This window comes from Megalopta genalis, unplaced genomic scaffold, assembly GCF_051020955.1.
Source record: "Megalopta genalis isolate 19385.01 unplaced genomic scaffold, iyMegGena1_principal scaffold0037, whole genome shotgun sequence".
NCBI classification, from domain to species: domain Eukaryota; kingdom Metazoa; phylum Arthropoda; class Insecta; order Hymenoptera; family Halictidae; genus Megalopta; species Megalopta genalis.
Genome location: NW_027476106.1, coordinates 1,616,227 through 1,641,814, shown reverse-complemented (window position 1 = coordinate 1,641,814; position 25,588 = coordinate 1,616,227). Strand labels below are relative to the sequence as shown.

General features: G+C 36.7%; 1 protein-coding gene across 1 annotated transcript; it reads left to right on the top strand.

The window, feature by feature from the left end:
- Nucleotides 1-470: 470 nt before the first annotated feature.
- On the top strand, nucleotides 471-25,588 carry LOC117221325 (uncharacterized). The gene is made up of 4 exons (XM_076527750.1): nucleotides 471-2,042; nucleotides 2,507-9,739; nucleotides 17,269-25,065; nucleotides 25,373-25,588. Exons 2-3 carry the CDS (start codon nucleotides 2,703-2,705, stop codon nucleotides 24,638-24,640), a joined length of 14,409 nt encoding a protein of 4,802 aa, XP_076383865.1. The 5' UTR covers nucleotides 471-2,042; nucleotides 2,507-2,702; the 3' UTR covers nucleotides 24,641-25,065; nucleotides 25,373-25,588.

The window sequence follows — 25,588 nt, the reverse complement described above, 5'->3', positions numbered from 1 at the left end:
GGGTAGCCAATTACTGTGTCGTTTGTTTATTTTCAAGCACGATCAACTTTCTATTTATCGTATCGGACATACGGAATTTTGTGGTTTCACTTCGTTTAATGATTTATTTGTTAAAATTGAATGTCAGAAGGACGGAAATTCTTGAAATAAAAATTTGCACGAGACGCGGCAACGTCTTGTTTAATTTTTGATATCGTTTAGTACATGTTTTATATATATAAATTTAACCCTTTTGCACCATTGTAGACCATGAGTGTCATGTGAATTAATTATTATGTAATATTATATTAATTATTATATTATATTAAATTAGTTATTATGTAATCTTATATTAATTATTATATTATATTAAATTAATTACTATATTTATGTGTATATTATATATATTTTATTATATACTCATATTATATATTATATACTGATATTATCTAAGATAACATTGTTTCTTCATCGCACTAAATTGTTTTGCTAGCAATTTAATTATTGGAGTTAATCAGCTCGTACTAAATTGTACAAGCAACAGACAGATCGCGTAGGAACGTGATTATTCATTTACTGTGCTCACAATATTCTTTATTATCAATTGCTACTACAATGAATCCTGTGTATACCTACGTGCCCATAGCGGCGGTACTATTTATGAATATATTTAATGCTTAAATTTCATCGAGCAGAACGTAGTGTATAGATACCGAAAACAATTAACAACTTCTACGATACTGGAACGGCTATGCGGATAACGTGTACACGACCACAAATGCGGAGGTCGTTGATTCGATTCTTTGCCACGGTTACATTTTTTTGTCCATGTTTTGCATACGAAATTAATACCGGTCCGAAACAATTGTCACGCGCGAGTCGTGAAACGCGGAGAATGTTCGAAAAAAGCGAGAAATTAATTTTATTTTACTTTACTTACACTATCGCGTTCGCATCGTCGTATATCACCGGTGGTACACACACGCAAACATCAAAATAAAAAAGCGCTGCGACGTGACCGTGCGAAAAATGATATAGAAATTTAATTCCCAATGAAAAACAAAAAGAGGACAACTTTCACACCGCGGAAAAGAATCGAATCGAAAACTTCCGAATTTGTGGTCCAATGCGTTACCCACATAGCTATTCCAATAACGCAGAAGTTGTTTCTTCTTTTCGGTATCTATACACAACGTTCGGTCCGATGAAATTGAAACATTAAATATCTTTGAGAATATTGCCAATTCACACAAACGTTCGAACGCGACTCAAACGATTTTCAATCTCAATTCATAAGAAAATAAATTCCATTGAAATCGGAGACTCAAAGTTCGTGTGACATCTCCTTGCTAGAAGAATTCTAAATTAACTTGTTCTTTCTTCTCCTACGTACAACGTTCAACGTTTATTTATTTGGGTGTAAACAGCTGCCATATCGTATTCACGTAGAACAATTGAAACGTAAAGAATGCCGCAGACGACCTTGCTTGGAGACAGCGTTAAGATCGCAAGTTTGTAACTACGTAAAATATAAGCAGTTACATGGTTTAAAGGAGTACATTATGTAGTGCATTTATGATTTTTTTTTTTATAGGTGGAAGTGTTTCGGAGATTTGAAGATCCACTTTGTTCTCTTAAATAGAATCCCATATTTTTTAAATCAAAATATGGAAGAATATCGAATTCGAAGTAAACAAGTATTGACCTTCGGTAGCCACAAACCAAATAGCTAACGAATAATTTCACTTTATTCCTTGAGAATTTTCTTCGCGTAAGATCAAGTTGGTGATAAGGTTGAATCTCTTTTTTTGTTATTCCAAGAAATAGCAAAGTAAAATAAAGATAGTGTCAGTCATTGTCTAGGAAACTAGTCCTTTCGTCAGCTGAAGAGAATTCAAATCGTTTGGGGCCAATTTGAAAAGTTATTCCGTTTGAAAAACTGTCAACATACTTCACGCGGCTAGTGTATGTCAATTGTGGAAGTCAAATTGTTGGTTAGGATATGAAGATATGAAGAAGCTTTTGTTTCGCAACAGAATTCATGTTCATCCATCGATCTATACGTATGTATGCACCACATATTTAGAGAGAAGTTTCTGGTGTCTTTTTGGTCGATTAGATTTGACACCGTCTCCGGACAGTTTTCAAAATAGCTGTTTCGTGACGGTATCGATGTAACGTTAGAAGCAGAAGATCCCTTATTTTGCTCCAACTACCCAAACAGTTTCGAAAATGAAGCATTTGGATTCAACGGTTTTTCACTGTTAAAAAACACGCTACTTGTTTTAGAGAATTATTTCGGTGCACTTATTTTAAGATGATCCAAATCTCACTTCCGATTTCGAATATAAAAGAATTATTTGTGCACTCTTCACCGCGTCCGCATTACTTTACGAAATATCAATTTTAAAGCACTCTTGTCCATCGCTCGGGTTACCGCATTCCTTCCATGCTTATTCCTGTTTCTTCGTTTGTGACAAAATAACACGTAGGTCAGGATGATAATAACATTTATTGATGCCCACAGGTGCCGACAAACAAGATACTGCACATAGAAAGTGGACAATATAAAATAGAAGACAACAATAAAGTTGCAGAAGTGATATATAAAATCTCGGAAATACGCATTCCTTTTGGATTAAATCAAGTAACTCTTTGTTAGAAAATCAAGAACAGATTTGACGCAACATATATTGCTACATCAAAACCTCAAGGTTCTCAAAATGGAACTCGATGATATAGTACTTAGCGATTTAGATATACAGAGGATGAGGAATTTTGAGTTATTTTTTGCTTTAAGCAGGACATGGTCAGAGAGACGAATTATTGAAGATGTTGATAACTTGCTAAAGAAGGGTGCACAAATAAATATTGTAAATCCAGATGGCAATACAATTTTAGATCTTGCACATAAAAAGGATTATATGGATTTAGCTACATTTCTTTCTGGACTAGGTGGTAAGACAGCAGCTGATTTAATGAACTCGCAGCAGCAAATACAGCAGTCTGATTATGTTAGCAATCAGAAGTTACCGTTACATGTCGCCGCGGAAAGTGGAAATGTAAAGAAGATAGCATCTCTATTGAAACTCGAATTACCAATGAAACAATTCGTTCTTACAGAAGTTCAAGAAAAATTGGTGAATAAAGTTGATGGAGAGGGTAATTCACTATTAACAATAGCTGCTAAAAATGGAAGGAAAGATAACGTAGAATTTTTTATTCGATGTGGAATTGATATCAATCATCTTAATAAAAGAAAAGAGAGTGCTGTAAACTTAGCTTGGAACAATAAGCATTATGATGTTGTACTTTCATTATTAAAAGCTGATTCGGATCTTCCTGATCGCTTTGATCTAACTGTGCTAAAGAGAGGAAAGGCGCAGAAGGCACTTAAAGAATTTGTTGTTCAAAGATGGAATTCTTTGCATCAACAAATTAAAGAAAATGACATACCAAATATTGGAAGGTATACACATGTTGTCCATGGACCAAATCTTTATTTAAATAGTGAAGGTCGATCGGCAATGTTTACAGCTCTTGTAAAGAAAAGATTCAAGATTTTTGCGTTTCTTAAATACGCTGGATTCATGTTTAAAAATGAAGATGAAGAAGAATGCCTAAATAAGATTCCTCAAGGAGAAAAAGATATGCTAAGAACAGAAATGATTTTGAAATTTCCTCAAATTGATGATGGACATATTCTTTATTTAACATCAAAATCAAGATCAAGGCTAGAGAAACCTGATGACAAAGAACGAATCGAAAAACTGTATAGGTCTTTGGATGCTATTCCTGAAGTTTCAACAATTCTTAAAGTGGTACAATATATAGATTATCTTGACATAGTTTTTGATTTTGATAATGAAAACAACAACGATATTAATCCTACTGCTTCGAAAGCTACAAAAGGAACTACTAATTATAGTAACGGTAAAATTTACATAGCAGCTAAGATAGAAGAAAATAAACTATTAGGCACTTTAGCTCATGAGTTAACGCATCTTGCAATGTACAACCTATATAAAAATGATTGCAATCCATTTGAGAAATCAGAAATAGCTAAAAGGCAATTATTTGCAGAAATAACAGCAAAGATTAAAGAATATACAAAAAATACAGTTCAGATAATAAACAGCAATACTGAAGACAGTCCGCTCATAATTTTAGCAAGAGCATTTACATATCCAGAGGATGAGCAGCAGTCTGAACTAATTGCAAGGATTCCACATATCCTTGCACAATATCATGATGAAGGAAAAAGATGGTTGCTTAATACAGATAAAGAAATCAAATTGCTTTTCGATTACTACAGCGATCAAGCAGAAGGAGGAACAACATATCGATGTAAGAAATTCATTGAAAACAGCTTTTTAATTAAGCCAAGGTGTACTATCCAAATTCTTAATGAATATTTAGGAGAAATAAACAATGTAATGAAATGTGGGCTAAATTTGGAATGTTTCATACAGTTTAATGACTTTCTAGAGTCATACCAACAAGTTCTTGTTCTAAAAACGGAGAACACGTTGTTAAGCATTTTAAGTATTTATGAAAGCTTAATATTTGAAAATGAAAAATATATTATAAAAGATAGTCTTTTTTCAGAATTCAATTCTTATAGAGAGAAGCAAGACAAAATCAACAACATATTCTACTCTATAGGAGGTAGAATGTTATGCATAAGATGTCCCTACGATTCAAATATGGAAAGTTTATCGGAGACTTTAGATATTTTAAATACGCTTTTAGAACAAAAATCAAATAAAAAGATCGTTTTCATACTAGCAGATTGTAAAACAAAGGAATTCTGGGATATCAAAAGAGTGTTTAACATGAGATGTTATAAAAATGTAGCAAACCACAAGTTCAGATTGATTGACCTGACTAAAAAATCACAGCAGAAGCTCTGGGATCGAGAAGTGATATTTCAAGGACAAACGATTAGTTTGAACAAATTAATAGATAAATCGGATAGAAATGCGGAACAAATACTCAATGAGAAAATATTAGAAAGACTTATTACTAATGAGGAAATCAAGATAGGTAGTATACCATTAGGCACAACTGATTTAGAAGGAGCATATTCCGAATTAATTGAGGAAGTGAATATGGAATCTTTCATTAATAATTTATTATCAGGAGAATCAAGTGATATTTCCATTATTAGTGGTATACCTGGTGTAGTCACGGAGAATAAGTTAATTGAATACCTAGTAAATGCAGATATAGATATTAGTAAAAAATCAAAACTTAATGATCTTGTAAGTCGAATAGCAGTATTGGACAAAGATCTTACCAGAGCTATTGACAATAGAATACAATTAGCCGATGATCAATTTATAAAAGGAGACTTTAGGCAAATATGTCGATACAATCGGGGAAGAAAAATTTATTGGATTAATATAAAACATGAGGACAGCGCATTTAAATTTATATTAGAAGAAATTTATAATCCTGATTTTTACCTAAAAGGTGACAGATTTAATAACGAAGTAGCTATCGAGAAGAATATAAAAGTACAGTTAGGCAGTTCTGCGCTTTCTGAAATATTTATTATTGGTAACAAAAGCAGAGGGGAGTTAACAAAATGGCTTCAATTTAGTGATGCTGGAGAACAACTAGACTTTCAAATAAATTGCAACAATCATAGGATTGTGATCCTAAATAATCAAGATAATATGTCAGCCACTTTTCAAAGACTAGTTGTACAAAATCCCGATCAAACGTATCACTTGCTTAAGTTTGAACGAGATCAGCTTATTTGGTGCGAAACTCATGGCACGTTAGAGAATTTATGCACATATAGAGCTAAAGATTATAGGAATACTAAACCTTTAATGGGAGAAGATGACTTAATTAAGAAAATTAAAGATGATAAAGTGGTAATCATCGTTGGTGATCCAGGAATAGGCAAAACTACCGCTTTGGTTAAGTTATATGAGTCACAGTATGCGTCCGAGTCTGGTACAAACGAGTCGATAATTAACTCGCATTGGTTGATTATGGTCAATCTAAAAGATCATCTAGACGCAATAAGAGCCATTGATTTTAGTGTTCCAACGGAAATAGTGAAAAAAATAGGAGATTTTTTATCGCAAGTTGATAACAGTATAAGCGATGATTTTACCAGACAATTACTAGATATGGCGCTAACGACGCCGAATTTTGCGCAGCCTTTATTAATAGTATTCGATGGATTTGATCAAGTTTTAGATGAAACAGATAGATGTAAACTTATCTCGTTATTGGAACATTTAAAAGATAAAACTGAAGCTAAATATTGGATTACTACTCGTCCCCATTATCAGCAGGATTTAGAAAGAGCAGTATCAACGTTTGCTATAAAGCTTGCTCCGATGGATGATGAAAGAACAACCGCATTCATTGTAAAGTACTTAAAGAATCATCTAATTCTCAGTTTAAGTCATAAGGAGTTTCGAAGCATCTTCGGCATTAGCGTTAAAATAGTAGAGAATACGAGGTTGCAAGATTACACCAAGGCATTCTTAAGTAAAATGCACGAATTATTTGTAAGTAAGCTCATCGGGACACCGTTACAGCTCTATTTAATGGTAGAAGGTTCCGCAAGATATTTTAAAGAGTGGATGCGACACGTTGATGGTGGAAGCCTAGACATCAGTGATCTAGGCAACAGCATATGGGAGGTGTATGAAAAGTTTGTCGACAGGAAATATAATATTCATTTTAAGAAAACTAAAATTAATGAGCATCTAACGCAGGAGCTGGATAAAATAATTTTCGATTCTTATCACAAAGCTGTAACTAAATCTTTCATTTTTGCATCAGCGCCGAGACAACCATTAGAAGATTTTAAAGGTATAGTGCTACCGGCTGGTATTATCAAATCTCACGGTAGCAATCTGGAGTTTGTGCACTCAACGTTTAGAGACTTCTTTGCTGCTAAAGTGGTCTACAATTGGACAGTAAAATGGAAAGCGGGGGACCACAGTAAACCTACGCACTCACAAAACCAAGAATACTTATTGAAGGTGGTTTTGATAAAGTCAGATTATCAAATGATTCGGGCATTTCTCAACAGTAAACTCCTAAAAGATAAAATGACAAATATACATCTGCAAGCAAAGTATTATGATAAAGAAGTTTTGTTTGTAGCAGCCAAGGAAGGCAACGTGGGAATCGCCCGATTTGTGTTGGATAATTCAGAACATGCTTCGAGCAACATAAACGACGTTAAAGACGATAATGGAAAAACGATCTTGCACGTGGCAGCTGCTTCTAACGGATTGGATATGTTGAAATTTCTGATAGATGAGAAACAGGCCGATTTTGATGTTAGAGACGACAATGGTAACTCGGTTTTGCATGTGGCTGTTAAACGTGGTTACTTTGAGATCGTTAAATATCTGGTGAACGAGAAACAGGCGGATTTTAGTGCTGAAAACAATAACGGCGTAACAATTTTGCACTTGGCAGCATGCTTCGATTATTTGGAGATACTGAGATTCCTGATAGACGAGAATCAGGCCGATTTTGATGTCAGGGACAATGGTGGCAGAACAGTTTTGCAAATGGCCGTTATTGCTGGTAACTTGGACATCATTAAATTTCTGATAAATGAGAAAGAGGCAGATATATTTGTTAAAGACAATAACGGTAACACGGCTTTACACTTGGCTGCCAGCTGCGGCCACTTGGACGTGGTTAAATTTCTGATAAACGAGAAGAAGATCGATTTCTATATTCAAAACGATAACGGCACAACGGTGTTGCACTCGGCCGCCGTTTCCGGCAGCTTGGAAATGGTTAAATATCTGATAGACGAAAAGAACGCCGATTTCAATGCCAAGGACATCGATGGTAGCGCGGTGCTGCACTTGTCCACCAGCTGTGGTCACTTGCACATCGTTAAATATCTGATCAACGAGAAGATGGCCGATTACAATGTTCAGAACGGCGAGGGCGCGACGATCTTGCACACGTCTGTCTGCTTCGGTTTCTTGGAAGTGGTTAAATTTCTGATAAACGAGAAAGGGGCAGATTATCGATCTAGAAGCAAGGAGGGCAAATCGATTTTGCATTTGGCTGGCAGCCACGGTTACTTGCACATCGTTCAATTCCTGATACTCGAAAAAGGCGTCGATTTTAATGATAGAGACAACAACGGTAACACGGTTCTGCACTTCGCTACACAGTCTCGTCGCTACGACGTGGTTAAATTTCTGTTAAGCGAAGGAATGGCCGACGTGAACACCGTAAACAACAACGGCACAACGATTTTGCACACAGCTGCTTATTCCGACGAGGCGGAGATGCTTAAATATTTGGTAATCGAGAAACAGGCCGATATCTGCGTCAGAGACAATGCGGGCAACACTGTTCTGCACTTGGCTGCCGGCCGTGGTCACTTGGACATGGTTAAATTTCTGGTAAACGAGAAAAAGGCGGATGTGAATGCTCGAGACAACGATGGCACGTCGGTTTTGCACAAGGCTGCCGCCTTTGGTTCCATCGAGATTGTTAAATTTCTGGTGATCGAAAAGAATGCCGATTTCGAGGTTAGAAACGTTAAAAGCCAAACGGTTTTACATTTCGCCGCCAGCAATGGCCACTTGGCGGTGGTGAAATTTCTGATAAACGAGAAAAATGCCGATTTCAATGTCCAAGACGTGGAGGGTGCCAAAATTTTGCAACTCGCCACACGGTTTGGCCACTTGGACGTGGTTAAATTTCTGGTAAACGAGAAACAGGTCGATTTTAATGCTCAAAACTATGATGGCACAACGAACGTGTACTTAGCTGCTTATTACGGTCACCTGAATATAGTCCAATTTCTGGTAGACGAGAAAAATGCCGATTTTAAGGTTACAGACCATGCTGGCAGAACGATTTTGCAATTGGCTGTCAGCAGTGGTCAATTGGAGATGGCTAAATTTTTGATAAGTAAATACCAGGCCGAAACTGATTCTACAGAGTTCAATGTTAGCACGTATTTACACTTGGCTGCCAGCTCTGGTCACTTGGACGTGGTGAAATTTTTGGTGAACGAGAAGATGGTCGATTTTAATATGAAAGACGCCGAGGGCGACACAATTTTGCAGTTGGCTATTAACGCCGATCGCTTGGACATGGTTAAATTTCTGATAAACGAGAAAAACGCCGATTTCAATGCCAAAGACGAAGACGGCACTACAATTTTGCACATGGCTGTTTGCTTTGGTAGCTTGAAGATCGTTAAATTTCTGATAAACGAGAAAGAGGCCGATTTTAATGCTACAGACGACGATGGCATATCGATTCTGCACGCGGCCGTTAGCTGCGGTCACTTGAATATAGTGAAATTTCTGGTAAATAAAAAGAAAGTCGATTTTAATATTAACGACAATAATGGCACGTCAGTTTTGCACATGGCTGCTTGTTTCGGTCACTTGGATATAGTGAGGTTTCTGACGAATGAGAAAGACGCCGACGTCAATATTAGCAACAATAATGGCAAGACAGTTTTGCACTTGGCCGCTTGGTCCGGTCACTTGGAGATAGTTAAGTTTCTGGTGAACGAAAGAAATGCCGATGTGAATGCCAAAGACGAAGATGGCAAGACAGTTTTGCACGTGGCTGCTATCTGCGGTCACTTGGATATGATTAAATTCCTGGTAGACGAAACAGAGGCCGATTTGTTTTCTGCGGACAATATTGGCAGAACAATTTTCCACGTGGCTGTTAAATGCGTGGCTGAATTCCTGAGAAACAGTGGGTCTGTCGCAGCCAGGAGGAAGAAATAGAAGTTTCACCTGGTTCGGCAAGTATTTGTAAGCTGAGTAATAGTGGAAGAGCTATTTCACGAACTAGTTAGGAGCGAGTCATACAATGTTGCATAAAGGAGGAAAAAGAATCTAGCGAGCAAAATGTCGTGGACTTGGGTAAGTGGCATTAAGTAAGGAATTGTGAATCTTTTTCATAAGGCTGTAATTATAATAAGTTAATGATTAAATATGTTGTTTTAAGCGATACATGATACACACAGCGTATTCAGCGCATTCAGAATAGCCATCATTTTTAAGATATTTTCAAAAATCTGTCGAAGAACTGTTTTGTATAAAAATTAAGTATTCTTCAATTCTAAGTATTCTTAAATATTCTTTTTCTAAAATTCACTTCACAATGTTGTAGCTGAGTGGAATCCTTCCATTTACTATACCATTACTTTTAGATGACTTCGCAGTCACAAAAATTAGGTAAGATCAGCACAGAAGGTATTATTGTTATATTGTTAGATTTGTCTACCAGTTTTATTAGTTTATAATGAACATGTAATTTGATTAAGAAATTATCAATTAATTTTCCATATTATCCTTTTTGTTAATCAAACCCTCATTTCTGAACTCAAGGTGTTGCGAAGTCAAAAATATTATGGTGTCATTTAATTAATGTCAGGCTCGCCTTAATTTTCATAGGGAGAACATAATTTTATGTGCATTCTACACAGATTATCCTTCACAGATTATTGGAAATGTCTAAATAATGATGGTCCATCTAAATAAATAAATCCTACATTTGGCCTTGAAAATTTGAATTTGTAAATAAATGTGAAAATGCTGCGGGATCGCCTCTGTTTTAATAACGTATCCTAACATCGCCACCCACCTCCTGAAGTTCCCATCACTCGACTGCCTGATACACTACTGTGAGATACACAGCAATTTTGTTTGTTTGTTTTTTTGTTGTTACTTTGTTCGCACATGCATAAGATTCATCAATTGTTAGGCTTTTGCTACACTGGTGGCTGCATTTAAGTATAGTTCTGTCGTATAGCCAAAGCATTGCATCATAATTTATTATATAAATATATTTGATATTTGTTTTTTTATATTTTATTTTTATATATATTATATTTGATTGTTTTGTTTCTTTACATCCACTTTTAATAAATAATGCATACGCGGTTCGTGACGGTCACCTTGAAGAATGTTAATAATGTAATAATGTAATATTAATAATTAATAATGTAATAAAAAAGGAACAGAGAAAAAGGCGGAAGAGGCAGAAAAGCGACAAGGAAAGACAATTGAAACCAGCGTTTGAAATGAAGATAAAACTGGATGAAACGACCGAAAGATGACCGAATGGACTTTTAAGTATTTTTTTATTGTCGAATCGGGTTATCAGCGGCGAGCCGTGCGATTCGTTCGCTTAAAGAGAGGAATTTTCCGGATATCGTGGCTATCAGTTTCGAACGCACGGATCGCACAGGACCATAAAGGAAACGGATAGAACGTTCGCTTGACGGGGAACAAAAACGGGGGACGCGACGGTCGGTTGTTTCCGAGTTTCGTGTCGGTGCTTTTCCGCGGCGCGCGCGCGCGCGGGAGAAAAACCAGGGTTCCCTTGAAAATCCCGGCGATTCGTTTTCCTTGGCGATTGATTTAGTCACCGGTCCGGATTTAATCCGCTGCCGCGCGACGTCGCCGGAATAACGAGTACCGTAGACAATTTTCTTCCCTGGGAATCTCGTTTACCGGGTATTACCTATAAACATTGCTCGGGGATGTGCAAATATTGCACTTTCCGGCAGCGAGCCGTGCCACGACAATGTTTTCCCTCCTTAATCGCGAGATCGAAGCAGCATTTGAAAATTCCAAATAATTAATAATTTCGAAATATTCGAAGCAACCTAATGCACTGTTATGAAAATATCCAAAATGTTCGCAGCTGAATTACTAGACACTCTTTTGTGTCCCCCTTGTCTTATTAATTTTCTTCACGGTTACGCGATCCTTATAATTTCCTTTCCTTTTTTCTTTTTTTTTTTTTATTGTAATAATTTATTAGAGTCCAGTTCGAGAGAAGCGATCGCGTTTTACGAGGAATTCTAAAAAACATTGTCGTTCGACCAGCTGGATCGACGAAATAGCCCGCCGTGCGTCGCACCGTTTAAGCCGATGTAACCGATGGATAAGGGAGCCAATTTCCGCAGCGCACCAGCAAAAACTATCCTTTTTTCTCTCTCTCTCCCTCTCTCTCTCTCTCTCTCCCTCTCTCTCTCTCTCTCTCTCTCTCTCTCTCTCTCTCTCTCTCTCTCTCTCTCTCTTTCTCTCTCTGCTCGGAGAGGGAACATTTTTTGAAAGGTCCGGTTAAACACACACCTGATACCGCCTATCTCTGCCGCCGAGTGCGCCTCTTTGTTTTGTTCCCCGGTTTACGTCGAGCTTCTGTATCGCTCGCGAAACGGACAACGGGGGCCGCGCGCAAAAACCACCAGCGAAAATGCGATCGACGTCTCGCACGCTATTGGCCGGCCAAATCTCCGATAACCAACTGTTAAAAAATATATATATATATACGTAACATAACATGCCTTATACAATATACAAGATGTCCCAAAAATGTCTCGCAATCCGAAAGTGACGGGTTCCTCGGGTAGTCCGAAGCAACTTTTTCCTTTACAAAAATGTTCTCCGAGGCACCGTTAACGAGTTATTAACGATAAACGGTGACCAATGAGAGGCGCGCTCGTCTGGCGCTAAGCGGCCGAGCCAATCAGCGGAACCGGACTTCGAACGCGCGAGACGGCCGAGCCAATGAGCGAACGAAGCCCAGTTCCGCTCATTGGCCGCCTCGCGCTCGGCCGAGCTCGCCTCTCATTGGTCACTGTTTCTCGTTAATAACTCGGTAAACGAAGCCGCGCATTGCATTTTCGTTAAGGAAAAAGTTGCTTCGAACGATCTCAGGAATCCCCTAGTTTCGGATTGCGAGACATTTTTGGGACAGCCTGTACAACACCGGGATACCTAAACGAGAGATCCTCGACTCTCGAGGGTCGCTTCGATCCGTATCAAAGCACAGCAGGACAATAAAGACGGGATCTGAATAGGCTGTAGGTGACTCGCGCGAGGTGTAAGCTCGAGGAGATTGTCTTCGGCGTCGTTTCCAGGGATTATGGAAAATCCAGTCGCTAGACAAGCTCCCTTTCTCTTTCCCCCTCCCCACTCCCCCAGTAGAAATGGTAATCTTCGAGAACACTTTTCGTTTCAGCCGCGCGGAACGCTGCGATAGAGCTCTATGTTATTCTTCTCGCGTCATTCGATGCTTTGCGAAGATATATTGATGCGACTCGATCAAAGCGAACGAACTCGGCAGAATGTTTAATCGAGATCCTCGATAATAGAACGTTTCGTTTCAGAGGCCGATACGAGTTTGACGTGAATATGCGTTTAGATGGAAGCCCGCAGGTAACTGTACGTTGACGTTTTTACGTTTATAGACGATCGAAGGAAGTGGCCGGATATGATACGTGGCTTCTAATCGAATTGATTTTTGTTTAGACCATTCGATAAATAAGTTAGTAAATTCTCCCTAATTGACTCGCAGCTTGGAATCAAAAGTGGACAATTTGGGAAGAGGTTATGAAAGAGGTATGATTAATTGAGTTTTGCGGATTGTTTTTAAAATTATTGACAATCGTATCTCCTCTTACCATAATTGTCCATTTTTGTGTACAATCTGAGGGTCAATTAGGGAGAATTTACCGTACCACACTAGAGAACCCTTTCGAATAAATCGCTCCTTTAATTCGATATTAAAATGCAGTGACTTTCGCGATTATTCGGACACTTTTAAAAATACAATAACTTTTTTAGAACTGGACTAAACGACTTGAATTTTTTTTTTAGATGATAGAGTCTGCCAGAATATAATTAGATTATACTTGTTTAAAATTTTGCTGTTGCTTAGAATGGCAAAAGGATATAAAAAATCTCTCGTGTTTTAAACTTTCTTATTCGAGCCTATAACGAAAATTTCAAAAATGTATTTTGTAAATCTCGGTGAGTTATACGCGTGTTAAAAATTTCACCGAAATCGGTTGACCTTTGTTGCGAGCTGTAAACAATTAAAGATCGCGAAAAACACTTTCGACCAAATAAGCGTGAGAAATTAGCAGTTTTTACGATCTTCCAACGCTTGTACCTTGACTTTGCGTTAACCGATTTCGATGAAATTTTCAGCATAAATATATGTATAAATTACCGAAATCTACAAAACGCATTTTTTTAATTTTCGTTACAGGCTCAGACAAAAAATAATTAGAAACCGAGAGTCTTTTATTTCGTTTATTAATAGCAAAATTGTGACAAAATAGCTCAGTCATTATCTAGTATACTAGTTATTTATTCAACCATCTAAATAACATTCAAATCTAGTTTCTAGTTTTCTTCTAGTTTTAACAAAGTTATTGCATCTTAAAAATTGTCCCAATATTAATGGAAGTTACTGTATGCCTAAATAATGAAGCATAAAGAAAAAGGCATTTAAACTTTTATTCTCCACATAATAATTTGATTTTCGAGGATAACGAAGTATTAAGAGAGATACAGAACAAAAGAGTGCGAATAAATGAATATTTGTAACTCTATTATTAAATATAGTTGTTACTAAAAAAAAGTAGGAATCGCAACAATATCATTACTACAGAATTATTTCTCGCCAATCATACCCTTATCATTCGACATAACTGAAATATTAATTTACCAAGTTAGCTAATTAATTACAGCTCATAGCTGTAGCGTGTGCAAAGAAAACGATCGGGTTGTTCCGCGGGTCCGTGTATCGTTCCGAAAATTCGAAGCGCAATCAGGCGACGACGAAGCCGGTGAAAGAGGGATCCGCCGATCGGGAATATTAAAAGTTCCCGTCGGGGAGCCGTAAATGAGTAGTAGCCGGGGCTGGCTGGTTCGCGGAACGTCGGAGCGGAATGCAACGCAAACAAAGGGGCGGACCGATGAAAACCGAAAAACCGAAAAAGCCAACGTATCCATCGGGGCTCCGTGCCGCGCCGCGGCGAAAGAGACTGTTGCACCCGGGCCCGGGCTATTCAAGACAACGAAATACAATATTCGGCCGCTCGTTTCCGCCGCCCCGGGCTCCCTTTGTTGCGGGAAACCGCCAGCGGCGCGCGGTCGACGCGCCGAATATCTCGCTGTTGCGTTGCGTTGTGTGTTGCGTTGCGTGCGGAACAGGATCCGCCGCCGGAATTTCGCGGGCACCGTCGATTTAGACGGCCGAAATTATTTTTATTGTTTGTTTTATTAAATGCCCGGTTTTACGAGGATTTATGACAAAATTTACACAATTTTAGCATAAAAGATTATACCAATGCATCCTGTTAACGGTTCGATCGGTTTTTAAAGTAATAAACTAAATATAAAATAAATATAAAATAAATATAAAATATAAAATAAATATAAAATATAAACCAAAAATGAATAGGGCACAAACTATTATGTGTATAAATTGTGAAGATGACGAATAAAAAATAATTTTCCTCCATTTCGCATTAATTTTATTGTCATACCTATCCATTAAATGTATAATAATGCATGATTGTAACAGGAGAACTGCAAAGATATTTTTAATGTTTAAGATTTGTCGGACCTCTCTAAAGTTGCGTATAAATACCGAAAACAATTAACAACTTCTACGATACTGGAATGACTGTATATGAGTAACGTGTAATTCGACCGCAAATGCGGAGATCGTTGATTCGATACTTTGCCACGGTTACATTTTTTTGTCCATGTTTCGCATACGAAATTAATACCGATCCGAAACAATTGTCACGCGCGAGTCGTGAAACGCGGAGAATGTTCGAAAAAAGCGAGAAATTCATTTTATTTTACTTTACTTACACTATCGCGTTCGCATCGTCGTATATCACCGGTGGTACACACACGCAAACATCAAAATAAAAAAGCGCTGCGACGTGACCGTGCGAAAAATGATAGAAATTTAATTCCCAATGAAAAACAAAAAGAGAACTTTCACACCGCGGAAAAGAATCGAATCGAAAACCTCCGAATTTGTGGTCCAATGCGTTACTCACATAGCTATTCCAATAACGCATAAGTTGTTTCTTCTTTTCGGTATCTATACACAACGTTCGGTCCGATGAAATTTAAACATTAAATATCTTTGAAAATATTGCCAATTCACACAAACGTTCGAACGCGACTCAAACGATTTTCAATCTCAATTCATAAGAAAATAAATTCCATTGAAATCGGAGACTCAAAGTCCGTGTGACATCTCCTTGCTAGAAGAATTATTTATTTGGGTGTAAACAGCTGTCATATCGTATTCACGTAGAACAATTGAAACGTGAAGAATACCGCAGACGACCTTGGTTGGAGACAGCGTTAAGATCGCAAGTTTGTAACTACGTAAAATATAAGCAGTTACATGGTTTAAAGGAGTACATTATGTAGTGCATTTATGTTTTTTTTTTTTATAGGTGGATGTGTTTCGGAGATTTGAAGATCCACTTTATTCTTTTAAATAGAATCCTATATCTTTTACATAAAATATGGAAGAATATCGATTGCCGAGTAAAAATGTATTGACCGTTATTAGCCCGAAATCTAACAGCTAACGAGTAAGTTAACTTTATTTCTTGAAAATTTTCTTCACGTAAGATCAAGTTGGTGATAAAGTTGAATCTCTTTTTTTGTCATTCCAAGAAATAGCAAAGTAAAGAAAAGGTAGTATCAATCATTGACTAGGAAAGTAGTCCCTCTGTCATCTGAACAGAATTGAAGTCGTTTGTGCCAATTTGAAAAGTTATTCCGTTTGAAAAACTGTCAACATACTTCACGCGGCTAGTGTCTATCAGTTGCGGAGTGAAATTGTTGGTTAGGGTATGAAGATATGAAGAAGCTTTTGTTTCTCCACAGAATTCATGTTCATCCATCGATCTATACGTATGTATGCACCAAATATTTAGAGAGAAGTTTCTGGTGTCTTTTTGATCGATTTAGTTTTGACACAGTCTTCAGACAGTTTTCAAAATAGCTATTTCGTGACGGTGTCGATGTAACGTTAGAAGCAGAAGATCCCTTATTTTGCTCCAACTACCCAAACAGTTTCGAAAATGAAGCATTTGGATCCAACGGTTTTTCACTGTTAAAAAACACGCTACTTGTTTTAGAGAATTATTTCGGTGCACTTATTTTAAGATGATCCAAATCTCACTTCCGATTTCGAATATAAAAGAATTATTTGTGCACTCTTCACCGCGTCCGCTTTAGTTTATGAAATATCAATTTTAAAGTACTCTTGTTCATTGCTCGGGTTACTGCATTCCTTTCATGCTTATTCCTGTTTCTTCGTTTGTGACAAAATAACACGTAGGTCAGGATGATAATAACATTTATTGATGTCAACAGGTGCCGACAAGCAAGATACTGCACATAGAAAGTGGACAATATAAGATAGTGGATGTCGATAAAGTTGTAGGAGTGATACCTAAAACCTCAGAAATACGCATTCCTTTTGGAATAAATCGAGTAACTCTTTGTTAGAAAATCAAGAACAGCAGCAGGTAGATTTGACGCAACATATATTGGTATATCAAAACCTCAAGGTTCTCGAAATGGATCTTGGTAGTATAAGAATGAGCAAAGAAGATATACAGAAACTGAGGAATTATGAATTATTTTTTATTGTACACAAAAATATGTCGGAGGAACAAATTATTGAACAAATTCGAAACTGTCTACAGAATGGTGCAGAAATGAATGTTCTAAATGAAGAGGGCAAAACAGTTTTAGATGTCGCACGTAGTAAAAATTATGAGAATTTAGTTATATTTCTTTCTGGACTAGGTGGTAAGACAGCATTTGATTTAATTAATTCGCAGCAGCAAATACAGCAGTCGACTGATACGGATTCTGCTGATGATCAGGAAGTAGGGTTACAATTACACTTCGCTGCGACATGTGGAAATGTAAAAGAAATAGCATCTGTAATTAAACTCCGATTACCATTGGAAGAAATTACTCTTACGGAAGCTCAACTCAAATTGTTGAAACAAGTTAATGATAATGGTGATACGCTATTAGCAGTAGCTGCTAAAAATGGAAGAAAAGATAACGTAGATTTTTTTGTTCAATGTGGAATTGACATAAATCATCTGAATAAATTAAAAGAGAGCGCTGTAGACTTAGCTTGGGATAATAAGCATTATGATATTGTATTTGCATTATTAGAAGCTGACTCGAATTTGCCTAATCGCTTTGATCTAACTGTGCTAAATGAAGGAAATGCTCAGAAGGAACTTAAAGAGTTTGTTGTTGAAAGATGGAATTCTTTCCATAAACAAATTAAAGAAAACTGCTTAGAAGATATTAAAGATATTACGAATGCTGTTCAAGGACGAAATCTTTATTTAAATAGTGAAGGTCAATCGGCAATGTTTACAGCTCTTTTAAACAAAAGATTCAAGATTTTTGCGTTTCTCAAATCCGCTGGATTCATGTTTAAAAATGAAGATGAAGAAGAATGCATAAATAAGCTCACACAAGTAGAAAAAGATATGCTAAGAATAGTAATGATTTCGAAATTTCCTCAAATTGATGATGAACATATTCTTTATTTAACATCAAAATCAAGATCAAGGTCAGAGAAACCTGACGACAAGGAACGAATCGAAAAACTTTATAGGTCTTTGGATGCTATTCCTGAAGTTTCAACAATTCTTAAAGTGGTACAATATATAGATTATCTTGACATAGTTTTTGACTTTGATAATGAAAACAACAACGATATTAATCCTACTGCTTCGAAAGGAACTACTGATTATAGTAACGGTAAAATTTACATAACAGCTAAGATAGAAGAAAATGAGGTATTAGGCACTTTAGCTCATGAGTTAACGCATCTTGCAATGTACAACCTATATAAAAATGATTGCAATCCATTTGAGAATTCAGAAATAGCTGAAAGGCAATTTTTTGCAGAAATAACAGCAAAGATTAAAGAATATACAAAAAATACAGTTCAGATAATAAACAGCAATACTGAAGACAGTCCGCTCATAATTTTAGCAAGAGCATTTACATATCCAGAGGATGTGCAGCAATCTGAACTAATTGCAAGGATTCCACATATCCTTGCACAATATCATGATGAAGGAAGAAGATGGTTGCTTAATTCAGATGAAGAAATCAAGTTGCTTTTTGATTACTACAGCGATCAAGCAGAAGGAGGAACAACATATCGATGTAAGAAATTCATTGAAAACAGCTTTTTCATTAAGTCAAGGAGTAGTATCCAAGTTCTTAATGAATATTTAGGAGAAATAAACAATGTAATAAAATATGGGATACATTTGGAACATCCTATTAATCTTAATAACTTCCTAAAGTCAAACAAACAAGTTCTTCTTCTAAGAACGGACAGCACGTTGTTAAGCATTTTAAGTGTTTATGAAAGCTTAGAAATTGAAAATAGAAATTATTCTATACGAGATAGTCTTTTCTCAAACTCCAATTTTTATAGAGAGGTGCGATACAAAATCTACAACCTACTCTGTTCTGCAGCAGCTAAAATTCTATGCATAAGATATTCCTTCGATTCAGATACGGAAAGTTTATCAAAGGTTTTAGAAATTTTAAATACGCTTTTAACACAAAAATCAGATAAAAAGATCGTTTTCATAATAGCAGATTGTAAAGTGATGGAATTCAATAAAATCAGAAGAGTGTTGTACAAAAGATGTTACAAAAAAACGATAGCCCACAAGTTCACATTGAATGACCTAACTGAAGAATCACAGCAAAAGCTCTTGCAACGAGAAGTGATATTGCAAGGAGAAAAGATTAGTTTGAGCAAATTAATAGATAAATCGGATAGAAATACGAAACGAATAATTGATGCAGAAACGTTACAAAGACTCATTACTAATGAAGTAATCAAGATAGGTAGTATACCATTAAGCATGATTGACTTAGAAGGAGCATATTCCGAATCAGTTGAGGAAGTAAATACGGACACTTTCGTTGACAAATTATTATCAGAAGAATCAAGTGATATTTACATTGTTAGTGGGATACCTGGCTTAGTCACGGAGAATAAGTTAATCGAATACCTAGTGAATGCAGATATAGGTATTAGCAAAAAATCAAAACTTAATGATCTCAAAAGTCGAGTAGCGGTATTGAACAAAGATCCTACCAGAGCTGTTAACAATAGAATACAATTAGCCGATGATCAATTTAAGAAAGGAGACTTTAGGCAAATATGTCAATACAATCGGGAAAGAAAAATTTATTGGATTAAACTAAAACATGAGGGCAACGTATCTAAATTCATGCTACAACAAATCTATAATCCTGATTTTTACTTAAAAAGTGACAGATTTAATAATGAAGTTGTTATTGAGAGGAATATAAAAGAAATGTTGGTCAATTCTACATTTTCCGAGATAGTTTTTATCAGTTGCAAAAGCAAGCAGGAGTTCAGAAAATGGCTTAAATTTAGTGATATTGGAGAACAAATGGATTTTCAAGCTAATTGCAATAATCATAAGATTAAGTTCCTAAATTACCAAGATGATATGTCAGCTACTTTCCCAAAACTAGTTACGCGATATGACGATCGAACGTTTCACTTGCTCAAGTTTGAACGAGATCAGCTTATTTGGTATAAAACTCATGGTTCATTGGTGAATTTAAGTAATTATAGAGCTACAGATTATAGGAATGCTAAACCTTTAATAGGAGAAGATGACTTAATTAAAGAAATTAAAGATGATAAAGTGGTGATCATCGCTGGTGATCCAGGAATAGGCAAAACTTCTGCTTTGGTTAAGTTATACGAGTCACAGTATGCATCCGAGTATGGTATAAAAGAGTCGATAATTAACTCGCATTGGTTGATTACAGTGAATCTAAAAGATCACCTAGATGCACTAAGAGACATTGATTTTACTGTTCCAACGGAAATAGTAAAAGAAATAACAATTTTTTTGTCACAAGTTGATAAAGGTATAAGCGATGATTTTACATTAAAATTGTTATATACTGCGCTAGTAAAGTCGAATTTTAGGAAGCCTTTATTAATAGTACTCGATGGATATGACGAAGTTTTAGAGAAAGAGGATAAAGATGTACTTACCTTATTAGTGGAATATATAAAAGATCAAACTAATGCTAAATTATGGATTACTACTCGTTTCCTTTATCAGCAGACTTTAGAGAATGCGGTATCAACATTTGCTATAAAGCTTGAACCGTTCGACGATGTAACAACATTCAAACTCATTGAAAAGTACTTAAAGAATCATCTAAGCCTCATTTTAAGTCACGAGGAGTTTCAAAGCATCTTCGGCAACAGCGTTGAAATAATAGAAAATACGAGGTTGCAAGATTACACCAAAGCATTGTTGAGTAAAATGGACGAATTATTTGTAACTAAGCAAATTGGAAGACCGTTACAGCTCTATTTAGTGTTGGAAGGTTCCACAAGATATTTGAAAAAGTTGCCATATTATGTTAACGATGAAAGCCCGGACTTTAGTTATCTGGGCAATGACATGCGGGAAGTATTTGAGAATTTTGTTGATAGGAAATATAGTTTTCATTTTGAAAAAGTTCAAGTTCACGAGCGAATGACACAGGTGTTGGATAAAGAAATTTTCGGTTACTATCATAAAATACTATCACAATCTCTAATTGCTTCATTAGGAGCAAATAAAGATATCGAAGAATTCAAACACATACTGCTATCGGCTGGGATTATTAAATCTGACGGCAGCAATATTCAGTTTATACATTCAACGGTTGGTGACTTCTTCGCTGCTGAAGTGTTCTTCACTTGGATATTAAAATGGAAAGCAGAGGATCTCAATAAACCAATAAACTTAAACACTCAGGAATATATGTTAAATGAGATTTTATCGAAGGCAGATTATCAAGTGATTCGGACATTTTTAAACAGTAAACTCCTGAAGGAGAACGTGACAAATATACAGCTGCAAGAAAAATATTATGATAAAGAAATTTTACTTCTAGCAGCTAAGGAAGGTAATATAGGAATCACAAATTTTGTGTTGGACAATTCATATCATTTGAATAACATTTATGCTGCTACATGCGATCAAGGCAGGACACTTCTGCACGTGGCAGCTGATTCTAATCAGTTTGACATGGTGAAATTTCTGGTGAATAGAGGACTGACCGATTTTAATGCTAAAGACAACAACGGTAGCACAGCTTTGCATATGGCTGTTAGATATGGTTACGTGGACATAGTTAAATATCTGGCGAATGAAAATCTGGTCGATATTAATGCTCAGGACAAGAATGGCACAACAGTGTTGCACTTGGCTGCTTGGTTTGGTCACTCGGAGATAGTGAGATTTCTGATAAACGAGAAACAGGCCGATTATAATATTAAAGACTGCGATGGCAGAGCAATGTTGCAAATGGTTGCTATTTACGGCGACATGGACATGATGAAATTTTTGATAGACGAACACCAGGCCGATTTTACTGCCAAAGATTATGACGGCGATACAGTTTTGCACATGGCTGCCAGTTGTGGTCATCTCGACCTGGTTAAGTATCTGGTGAATGAAAAGAAGATTGATGTGAATGCTGTGGAAGAGGAGGGCACGACAATTTTGCACATGGCCGCCTGTTTCGGTCACATGAACGTAGTTGAATTCCTGATAAATGAAAAGAACGCTGATGTGAATGCTATAGACGAGGATGGTGATACAGTGTTGCACTTGACTGTCAGCTGCGGTCACTTCGACGTTATTAAATATCTGATAAATGAGAAAAATGCCGATTTTAATGCTCCGAACGCTGATGGCACAACGATTTTACACTCGGCAGCTTGCTTCGGTTACTTGGACATGATTAAGTTTCTGATAAACGAGAAAAGCGTCGATATAAACGCCACCAACAATGCTGGCAAAACAGTTTTCCTTTTCGCTGCCAGCTATGGACACTTGGCGATAGTTAAATACCTGATAAATGTGAAACAGGTCGATATCAATGTTAAAGACGATAAGGGTAACACAGCGTTGCACTTGGCTACCAGCTGTGATCACTTGGATGTGGTTAAATTTCTGATCGATGAAAAGAATGCTGATTTTAATGCTAGGAACAATGATGACAGAACGGTTCTGCACACAGCTACCGCCTTTGGACACTTGGAGATTGTTAAATATCTGATAAACGAGAAACAGGCCGATTATAATGCTACCTCTATGCGTGACAATACAGTTTTGCATTTGGCTGCTTACTACGGTCACTTGGACATAGTGAAATATCTGGTGAATGAAAAACAGATCAACGTTAACGTCAAGAACAACAGAGGCACAACAGTTTTGCACGTTGCTGCTTGCTTCGGTTACTTGGAGATAGTTAAATGGCTGGTGAAGGAGAAGGGGGCCCGCTATGATGCTCAAGACAATCATGGCACAACAATTTTGCACTATGCTGCTCGGACTGGCCAGTTGGACGTGGTCGAATTTCTGGTGAATGAGATGCATGCTGATGTTAATACTGCGGACTACAAAGGTTACACAGTCGCGTACTGGGCTGTCAGCTGTGGTCACTTGGACATTGTTAAATTTCTGTTGAACAATGAGAAGGTCGATCAAAAATGTAAAGACGAGATTTTCAAGGCAGTTTTGTTCTTCGCCGCTACCTATGATCACCTGGAGATAGTTAAACTTCTGTTGAACGAGGAAAGGATCCCATTTGAGGTGAACAGCGACACCGGCAAAACAGCTTTGCATTTGGCTGCCCGGCATCGTAAATTGAACATAGTTAAATTTCTGATCAATGAGAAAGGAGCCGATTACAATGCTAAGAACGAGGATGGTCTAACAGTTTTGCATACGGCTGCGTGCTTCAATTGCTGGGAAGTAATTGAATATCTGGTGAATGAAAAGGGAGCTGATTTCAATGTTGTCAACCGTAACGGGGAAACAGTTTTGCAGTTGGCTGCTCACTATGGCAGCTTGGAGATAATTAAGTTTCTAGTCGATGAAAAGAAGATTGATGTTAACGCTAAAGACAACAATGGTAGAACACTTTTGTATTTGGCTGCTAGGTCTGGTCAGTTGGACCTGGTGAAATTTCTGGTAAATGAGAGGAATGCCGATATCAATACTAAAGACGTGGAGGGAGATACAATTTTGCATCTGGCTGTCACCTGTGGTCAATTGGACGTCGTTAAGTTTCTGGTGAATGACAAAAAGGTTGATTTTAATGTTAAAGACCGTGATGGCTCTACCGTTTTGCATACGGCCGTTTCGTTTGGTTACTTGGAGATAGTTAAATTTCTGGTGAACGAGAAAAGGGCCGATTTTAATGCTAAAGACGACGATGGAACCACAGTTCTGCACTTGGCTGCTAGCTGTGGTAACTTGAGCATGGTTAAATTTTTAGTAAATGAAAAGAACGCCGATATTGATGTTTCCGACAAGAATGGCACGTCGGTTTTGCACACGGCCGCTTGCTTTGGTTACATGGAGATCGTTAAATTTTTGATAAACGAGAAGAATGCCGATTTCAATGTTGTCAACAGCAATGGCAGGACGATTTTGCACTTGGCCGCTTGGTCTGGTCATTTGGAGATCATCAAATATCTGGTGAACGAGAAAGGGGCGGATTTTAATGTTAAAGACATCGACGGCAAGACAATTTTGCACGTGGCTGCTAGTTGTGGCCACTTGAATATCGTTAAGTTTCTGGTGAATGAGAAAAAGGCCGATCTGAGTTGTACAGACAATATTGGCAGAACGGTGTTGCACGTGGCTATTCTACGTGTGTTTGAATTCCTGAAGGGTAGCAAAAGTGGTGCCGTGAGGTCGACGCGTAGGCGTTTTTAACCAGTTCAGCAAGTATTTGTAAGCTGGGCGATGGCAACAGTTCTATTACACGCTCTGGTTGAGGAGTGAGCTGCATGATGTTGTGAGAAGGCGAACTGCATCAGGCGAATAACATGTTGTAGATGTGGGAGTTAAGATGCCTGCGTTAAGAAAAAATGCCTGCGAGATGTCTGCGTTAAATAAGAAAATCAATGATTAAATATGTTGTGTTTCAAGTAATACATGATACATATAGCGTATCCTTTCAGAATTACCATCAATTCTAAGATATATTTTTAGAAATAGGCCAAAGAACTGTTTTGTATTGAAATTCTTCAGGGATCTTGACTTTCTAAAATTGACTTCACACTGTTGTAACTGAGAGGAATCTTTCAATTTATATAATATACCGTTACTTGCAGATGTGTTCAAATTCAGGAACTTAGGTAAGATCAACGTAGACAGTATTATTGTTATATTATTAAATTTGTCTACCAGTTTTATTAGTTTATTATGAAAAAATATGTAATTCGATTAAGAAATTATCGAATAGTTTTCCATATTATCGCTTTTTATTGAGTAAATTCTCATTTCTGAACTCAAGCTGATGTGATGTCAAAAATATATGTTATTTATATATATATATAATTAAAAAAAAATATAATAAATATATATAATATATTAATATATTATATATATTTATTATTTTTTTTTTATTATTATTATTATTATATATATTATATATATTTACAGGTTATTGGAAATGCCTAAATACCTTTCTGTGTTTTATATTCACTTTCAATATAAATATAATTCTTATGCGATTTGTGATGGCCACCTTGAAGAATGTTTAATAAAAAAAAAAGAACAGAGAAAAAGACAAAAATAAGAAACAGCGAAAGAATATTAAAACCAATGTCAAAATGAAGATAAAATTAGATGGAACAATTAAAATATCTTCTCACAGTA